Below are 8166 nucleotides of genomic sequence, written 5' to 3' on the forward strand. Positions count from 1 at the left end.
CAAGTGCTTACCAAATGTCTTTGAGACAAAATTACTGTCCAGCCTTGGCTATGGTTAACTTCAAAGCCCTCTGCTCTTGCAAACAGATGTGGTGCTCCATGCCAACTTTTGCAGACTTAAAGCAAAGCGGCCGCAGAGAAATGGGTTAATAATCAAAAGGTAGCCTCTGTCATTTCACTGTCAGCCGTTGTTTACACTGTCACCCCCTTCTTCCGGACACTAAAAGTGACATGAATCAGAATTAAATGGAAGAGTTGTTTTCTTCTACAGCCGTCTGTTAAAAAGTAGTCCTTTGAGGAGAACATCCTGTGCTTAGAAATGTTTTGCTTTTGAATCACAGGTGAGGGGCGGGGGGGGGGGGGGGGCGTTGAAGTACACCATGTTTTGATGTCCGAGTGGCTGACGTCTTAATTAGTTTGTGCTTGCTTCCTTCATCAAGCAGCAGCCGCATCACTCACACCATCTCCTGGACAACAGACACCCAAGCCTTTGGTGCGGGTAATAATGGGTCAGAGGGCTTCTGGGGAATTTTGGGTACCTTAGAGTGGAATCTTCCTGTTTGTGCTGAGTTATTTTGGTGTCCTTTTAGCTTTGGTTTGACAAAATGCCCCCTCCTCAGAGTCCAATCTTCTATGCAGCAAAAGTCAAGAATAAGAAAGACATATTTTCTTTAAATTACTTTTATTCTAACTTATAGACAGCTACTTTTTCATAATTTAAACATGTACAAAACAACATATCATCTAATATATAGTCATACATAGCCTAGTATTTCAACCAAGTTTCACATTAAAAACTTTTTCACTTTTTTGTATCTCCAGAATCAAGAAAGATCCATCCATATACTGTATATTTGGCTTGCTGCTAACAATGCACCGTGCCCACCAACTACAAACAACAGCAAAAAGTCCCCAAAACAACTGTTTATACACTTATGACTGGTATAATCCACATCTTCTGTATCCTGCTATATTCTCAGTAATCCACACTTTGGAGCTGGATGAAGAAGATGAAAATTATACTGGACGATGATGTTACTGGACAGATATGCCCTTGCTAGTTATCATTCACCGTTAGCTTCAAGCTGAGCATACATGGCTGGCTTTTTCTGCATTGTGGAGTCACAAAGAAATGATGCAGGAAGGAAAAAAAAACATCTGTGAGCTCCAGACACCTATTTGTAAGTACTTGAAAGGCAAAATACTCTTTTTGGGTGAAGTATTGCTGTAACATTTTGAAGTGTTCTGAGGGGGGGATGTGGTGTAAATGAATTCCAGATGCTCTTTACAATTCATCGGATTGTTCCCTTTTAGGATATACAGAGCAAGAGAGTAAAATAATGGTTCTGCCTGGGAAACAAATTAACATTGCATGTAAGTACAATGTGATTTGCTTAGAACTAAGTACAGCTGTACACAGCATGTAAAAATAGTAATAATCTCTGTCATCTGTATTTTACTGTGTAAAACCGCTCCACAACACACGGACGACGTCTTTCAATTGTAGCCTTTGTCTTCACAGAAACATAAATCCACTGTGAGCAGTTTGACAATAAGTACAATCTGAGATAAATGGAAAACATCCCTTAAATGCCCATTGAATCCTCAAAATTGTCCCAGTCACTGAACCAAAACAGCCGAGACATGTGGAGACTTCCTCCTGCTACGGCAGATGCCAGACAATATGTCCCTTCAAGTCCGCTGCCACAGGACAGAAGACATGGAAGTGATTTCTCTACAGCCTATGTTCCTTCAGGAATAACAACAGCCAATGTGACTCTGTTTTTGTCTCCATTAGTCCTGTTTTTGTTTCTGTCAACATCAGTCCTGTTTAGTCCTCCACTCCCACTGCCCTTCCTTCTTATCTGCAGGAACAGGACTGGACGGACATGTTGGGGTAAATCTTGAGCACCAGATTATTGGATTCATCCTGATAAAGTACTGCAAGGGAACTCATCTTCTCTGGGACGCAACAGGGCTCAGGGACCCCAGGGATGATCCCCACAGCCCGGACAATGCTCTGGATGGTGGCATGGTTGGAGGGTTTTGCCATCTAGAAGATAGTTAGGGTAGAAGTTGAGACAAAGTCGAAAAAAGTGATTTCATTTTTGCAATTAAAAGAGACAATGTAGATGTGTATGCACTCACTTTAGGCATGGGGAATCCACATGTGCCAGAGCAGTAGTAGGCATCAAAGGCCTTGGGTGCTATGACCCACTCGCTCCAGCCAATGTCTGCAAAGTCCACCCTCAGGTTCCTCCTAGAGCAGCCTCGCTGCTGGGCCTCCCCCCACTGCCTCCTCCTGGCCTTACGCATCGTTTGCTCATCAAAACTGAGTACCGGGGACTGAGGATGAGCATCTCCCTTTTTCCCATCCCTCCCCTCATTTTTCCGCTCATTCCTCCGTCCATTCATCACCAGTGTACTACTGTCTTTGAGTCCCTCTGCTTCTACCTGAGCGTCTTGTCGATCACTGGCTCCATTGTCCTCTTGACTCTTTCTCCTTTTTTCCTGACTTCCTGGTTTAAGCTTTGGTTTGAGTGGTAGGTACCAAGTGTTCTCCCAAAGGTCATCCTTCCTGTATCCATCAGGCTTGTAGTCAACCTCAGGCAGCTCATTGTTCTGAATGTGCTCAGCGGGCAGAGTTGCTTCCCTTCTCACGCGTCCTTTCAACTCTGCTGAGGGGTTGGGCCGGTGCAGGAGGTTAGGGGACCGGGAGAAATGTGAGGGCTCTCCTCCCTCTGCCAGCGGGTCATACCTCTGAAGGCTTGACGCTACACTGTTGGGCTCTGCCAAGACGTGGTCATTAGCATATACTAACAGGTAGGGCATGCTGCCAACAGATGGTGCCTCCTGTGGTTTCCTCTGGTACTGTTGCCCAAAGTCTAACGCCACTGACACTAGCAGATGACCCTTGTTCCGCGCCTCCTTTATGACCTGGGTCACATCTTTCATCTGCCACACCCCTCTCCTGTGAGGGTGGAAGGTCACATTGCCTAAGAGTGACCCCATTGACCCTGAGCTGACCCCTAACCCTGAGGAGACAGAGCGAAAGAGAAGGCTGATGGACGGAGAAGGGTGGATGGCTACCGATCGACAAGATGGGCTCTTGAACCGTTTACAGAACCAGGGTTTCTGATGAGGGATCCTTTCGAGAAGGAAGTGGAATGTGGCTGAAAGGATGACCTCGGAGTCCTGGAGGGTTGTAAGGTTCAGTCGGTACACCATCCTGTGGTCTGGGGAGCCTGCAAAGAAAATCAATCAACCAATCAGTAAGTCAGTCTGTCAGTTAGAGGTGCATGATGATTTTCATGATCCGTTTGATCTATAAAAGAAATGTCAAGAAATTTTAAAAAAGAAATGCTCATCACAATTCCCCAGAGCCCAAAGCCATGTGCTCAGACTACGTTTTTTTGTCTACCCAACAGTCCAAAACCAAAGACTTTATTTTCTGTCATAAATTATCAAAAGTCAGGAAATCCTGATCTGAAAGCAGCAAATTTTAGAAATTTTTGCTTATTGATTAATTTGTTGCAGCTCTCCTGTCAATAACACACATTTGTAAACGAAAGTAGTACTCTAAAGCCCAAAACCTCTCCAGAAAGAACTGCCAATGCTCCATGAAATAAATAATGATTCAAATGGAAACAAATGTGCCGTGCTGTAGCCCACAGGTGCTTCCATGTTCTTGTTTTAAATGGACGAATCAGTTAATATTTGTTTTACATGTTCCATTGTTTAGTTGTTCTTGGATGGTCCACAGTGACGGGCAAAAATGTTTGGCATGATCAGATGATGAAGGTATTTTCCAATGCAAGCACTGCGGACCTGGATTTAAACCTTATTTGAACTCACACTTTCATTTTGCACACAAATAAAAAGAAAAAAAAGATAATAAACTCCTTTGAGTATTGGGAAAGAAATTGGAAATAGCGCCTTTACAGACCTAGGTGGTACAATTAAGCACATTCCCTTGTTAGAGGCAGAGTTACCGAGCTGTGTGGATGCTGCAGGGCCCTAAGAGGAACCAGACTCTGGATGTGGCTGGCAGCAGGGTGGAGGAGTGCAGTAGAGAGCTGCATATTCATGATGGACATTAACTTCAACAGCAGAGTTATTGTTCATTGTTTTAAGAGTTCAGCGGAAGTATGGGCTGACTCAAGAGATATACATTACCTTGGATTCAGCTTGCATATGGAAATGCTTACCTCAGGTTCTCTTAAAGCTTCCCCTTAAGCCTAACAGTGCAGCCAGCAGCATGTGCCCAGACACCAGGCCATAATCAACTGTTTTAACAGATCTGACATTGTTGTGAAAACTCCTTCACATCTCTCCTTGGATTACACCCATCATTTGCAGTAAAAATACACACTTGTTATGATATGCCATCTGAGAGCTGTGTGGGATATAAATGTCAATGAGTTGTGTTTATAAAAACAGAGGAACGACTGCGCTTTAAGCCCCCTGACTCCAGGATGTGGAGGCACACATGTCCTGTAGCCACAACAGGAACGTAGCCGCCGCGACAGTGACCCTCATGCGGCGCGTAACTGCGGTTTGACTGGTGAGGCAGCGCGTATTGCTGCAGGGCATCGCACGCATTCTTGCGCGTATGTCTGCGGTGATTGATCAGACATTGCACAGAAGGGGCACAGCTGCTGCCACAAACACTGTGCCCACAGCATCCCCAAATCGTTTATACGCATTCTCAGACTGTTCCAAAACAATCCTATTTAAAGCGTCTAGCTTAGCTCTAGCCACATGCAAGAGGTCTTTTAATAACCGTCCATGGAGACGATCACAGCTGTCTGACAACAATGCACTGCGTCAGATCCGTGGTGCACAAACTGAAAATTAAATAAATATACCTCGAACTCATATAACTTATCGTAACTTTTATACTTTGGAGACAGTTTGTACCAACCTTGGCTGGCTCTGAAGCTTCTGACAGTGTTGCCCTCTCTGAGCCGGGTCTCTCTGTTGTATTTCTCGTAGAGTTTGGACATGTGTTCGGAGAGTATGTCCTGATCCAGATCATCTGGTGAAGGGTCCGACGAGGACTGAGGAAGGCTACCGTCCTGTGCGCTCCTTGAGCCGGCTTTCATGATCCTAACTGATGCAGCAACACCCAGGAGATAGTTGAACATGAGCAGGGACAGGTGCGAGGAGAACATCGTTACAGCTATGTGTGCTGAAGTAATTACACAGTGAAATTCCAGGAGGGAAGGAGAGCAACAAAATGTCCAAAAACTATCCAAGGTGTGACGCGCCAAACAAATCCAGATAAACACGGGTGCGCGTAAAAGTTCCACCTCTCCTCTCCTGCAGCTCGTTGCACAGTGAGTCGTCTCACTACTCCGTGTCCGACTGCGTGGATGCTGGAAGTCCAGGCAACAGCTACTTTTACACCGTGTGTGTGTGTGTGTGTGTGTGTGTGTGTGTGTGTGCGCGCGCGCGCGCGCGGGCGCCAGAGGCTTGAGGGGGTTATGCTGGAGAGGAGAGGTGCTGACGTACACCGCTGTCAGCCAACGAGGTCTCTGTTCAGCACACAGCCAGAACTGGAGGTCATGATGCTAACAGCCCCCCCCCCCCCCCCACCGCGCCCCTCTCTCTCCCTCTCTCACCGTCCGATTATAATGTTGATGATGTGTTCCTCATGTTGTTGTGGTGCGATGGCGGAGTTATAACTTTGGCTTTGAACAGTGTTTGTGCTCATTTGATTTGCAACGGTCAGACAAAACCACTTTTGAATCATTTTTTTCTTTGCGTGAGGTGGAATTACTTTGACTGCAAAAAAAAGGTAGTTTCAACATTTCCAGCTCACCACATTATTTCCAGTAACTGCTTCTGACACGCTCTCAGTCACACATAATTAGCATAGAAACACCTACAATAATAGTGTGACCAACCACCCAAGGGCCATTGTTACTGACAGTGATCCACATTTTGTACAGTGTGTGATGTGTGTATGAGTTTCAAAATGAAAATGTGTCAGATGAAACTTTCAATACATGTGAGAAAACACTAAAACTTACCATCAGCCACATTTTTATGTTTGTATATACGTGTGTGCGTGTGTGTGTGTGTGTGTGCTTATATTTCCAGTGTGTGTCTCTGGTGTCTGGAGCTTGGTACCAACAATGCTTGTTTTGTGAAAGTGGCGGTCTCCAGCAGAGAGGCTGTAACTAGCTGGGCCTCTCGGGTCACTCGCCGCCACCACACATACACATAACATACGCACACATGCATGCACAAGCACACATACACGGCTACTACATACATTTGTGGCCCCCAAGGGCCACACAGGATACCCAGTTTTTTTATTATACTGGAGATGTGTCTGTGTGTGTGTGTGTGTTTGTGTCAGCAGCAGAGTTAGCGTGTGTGTTGCAGCACACAAACACAGGAAGACGCCGTTTTCATGATGTACAAAAACAAAATGTGATTCATTGTTGTGGTTCTTTATGCAAAACTGAGTGTCATCTTTGAAAATCCCTGACAGAAATCTGGAAATGTGGCATTTGAGAAAGAGCACTCTTTAAATTAGAACCTTTAGCGGGGAAAGCAGATGTTGACAGACTTATAGTTGTTTTTGGAAGTGATATTTTTCCAAACCAAATAATAATTGCCAAACAGTAAATTGTTCTTCTCTGTTATTAACATGCCATTAAAAGACCCTTCCTATAATTTGGAAGATTTGTTGGTTTCCTTTTCTATTCTCTTAAAAATATTGAAATAAGCAGCTCAAGCATGTAGTTGGCATGATATATAAAATAATACAGGAGTTCTAACTGAAATATCTGAAAGCACACTCACATTTGTGTGAACGGAGAGTTTGATTTGAAGTAGTGTCATCATTAGTTGTGGCAGGGAGGAGGAGCCTGATTCAGGTTCAAGTGTGAGTGAGGATGACGACATGAAATGGTTTGACCTCTGACCCTGACTATTTAGGGCAGTGTGAGATTAATGTTGGGCATTATCACCAGTAATACTCTCGTCATGACTGTGGGGAAAGCAGCAGCATCGCTGAGAATATTAAGATTAAATTAGAACAGAAAAACTAAATGTTTCCATCAGGCATGAAGGGGATAAATATTTAGTGTTATTGTCATTACTTTGCCTGAAACACAAGTGCATGACGGGACACACAAATCTGATTTCACTGATGTTGCTGATGGATTGTCAAAGGCACATGTCCATAGAAATAAAATTTCATCAAATATAGCTACATCAGAAGCAAGTGTGGATGTCAGAAATATGATCCCGCGCTTACAAAATAACAAGTTATATTAAAAACTGACAACCACATCTCATGCACATGGAGCATGAAAATGAGTTTTGGTGCTCAGATAGTACGCAACCTCATGAAAGTACAGGTGTAAAGGCAACAAAGTCACATTAAGGATGCATGATCTGATCGACCAAACCACATCTGGAGGTGGTCGTGAACACATTGTGAACGCAGTGTGTCCAAGTACAAATGCATTTGTGTTTTCAATCTACACACAACAACTACGTGGATAGATTCACACAACTGTCAGCAACTGTTCCAAATGGATACTGGTTTCACCGTGTCACAAGATCACACAAGAAACCCTCTTTTTAGACATCAAGTTCTGCGCTTACATCTGAACGGCTAGTTGGACCAATCAGCAGCTTTTGAGGAAATAGGGGCGTGATTTAAGTTGGACCATGGCAAAACTGTTGGTTCAAAACAACAATGGCAGCTCCCGGTGAGGTTAGCATAGATGCTGCTATAGCATAACTTACATCAGAACTGGAGTGCATTTCTTCTTTGAGAGAAGAGCAAAGAACAACACTAAAGGCTTTTCTCCATGGAAAAGATGTTTTAACTCTTCTAGAAACTTAAGCCTCTACTTCAGTTTGTTGACCTTATTAGCTGAAGTTAGCCTGTGATAGACAGTGATTTGTAGTTTATCCAATCACCCTTGCGGGTCACTCTCCACCATCACATGTACACAAGTACTGATTGATACTGTCTGACAGTTTCCATTTTCCATGGGCCACACCTCGGATGGTTCTGTAACAAAAAGCACCCATCAGGCTAGGAATAAGTGTTAATTAATGGTAAAACTTACTGTGACTTGCATCACTGACAAGAACACTGAAAGACACAAAACCAAAATCATTAACTGAGGATGGTTGC

The 8166-nt window shown here is 44.1% G+C and overlaps 1 protein-coding gene across 1 annotated transcript; it reads right to left on the reverse strand.

Annotated features, from left to right (window-relative positions):
• Positions 1-603: 603 nt before the first annotated feature.
• gdf10a (growth differentiation factor 10a) lies at positions 604-5380 on the reverse strand. Its single transcript, XM_086180129.1, has 3 exons — positions 4924-5380; positions 2148-3244; positions 604-2052 (listed from the first exon to the last, which is right to left on the reverse strand). Exons 1-3 carry the CDS (start codon positions 5171-5173, stop codon positions 1861-1863), a joined length of 1539 nt encoding a protein of 512 aa, XP_086036255.1. The 5' UTR covers positions 5174-5380; the 3' UTR covers positions 604-1860.
• Positions 5381-8166: the final 2786 nt, after the last annotated feature.

This window comes from Aulostomus chinensis, chromosome 16, assembly GCF_037954235.1.
Source record: "Aulostomus chinensis isolate RoL2024-O1b breed Wild chromosome 16, RoL_Achi_v1.0, whole genome shotgun sequence".
Classification (NCBI taxonomy): domain Eukaryota; kingdom Metazoa; phylum Chordata; class Actinopteri; order Syngnathiformes; family Aulostomidae; genus Aulostomus; species Aulostomus chinensis.

Bases quoted from the DNA above. Each gene is read 5' to 3' on its own strand.
- gdf10a (XM_086180129.1), bottom strand. From the start codon at position 5,173: ATGTTCTCCTCGCACCTGTCCCTGCTCATGTTCAACTATCTCCTGGGT. The intron at 3,245-4,923 runs GTTGGTACAAAC...TTTTCTTTGCAG, and splicing joins AAGCTTCAGAGCCAGCCAAG to GCTCCCCAGACCACAGGATG. The intron at 2,053-2,147 runs GTGAGTGCATAC...ACTATCTTCTAG, and splicing joins GTGGATTCCCCATGCCTAAA to ATGGCAAAACCCTCCAACCA.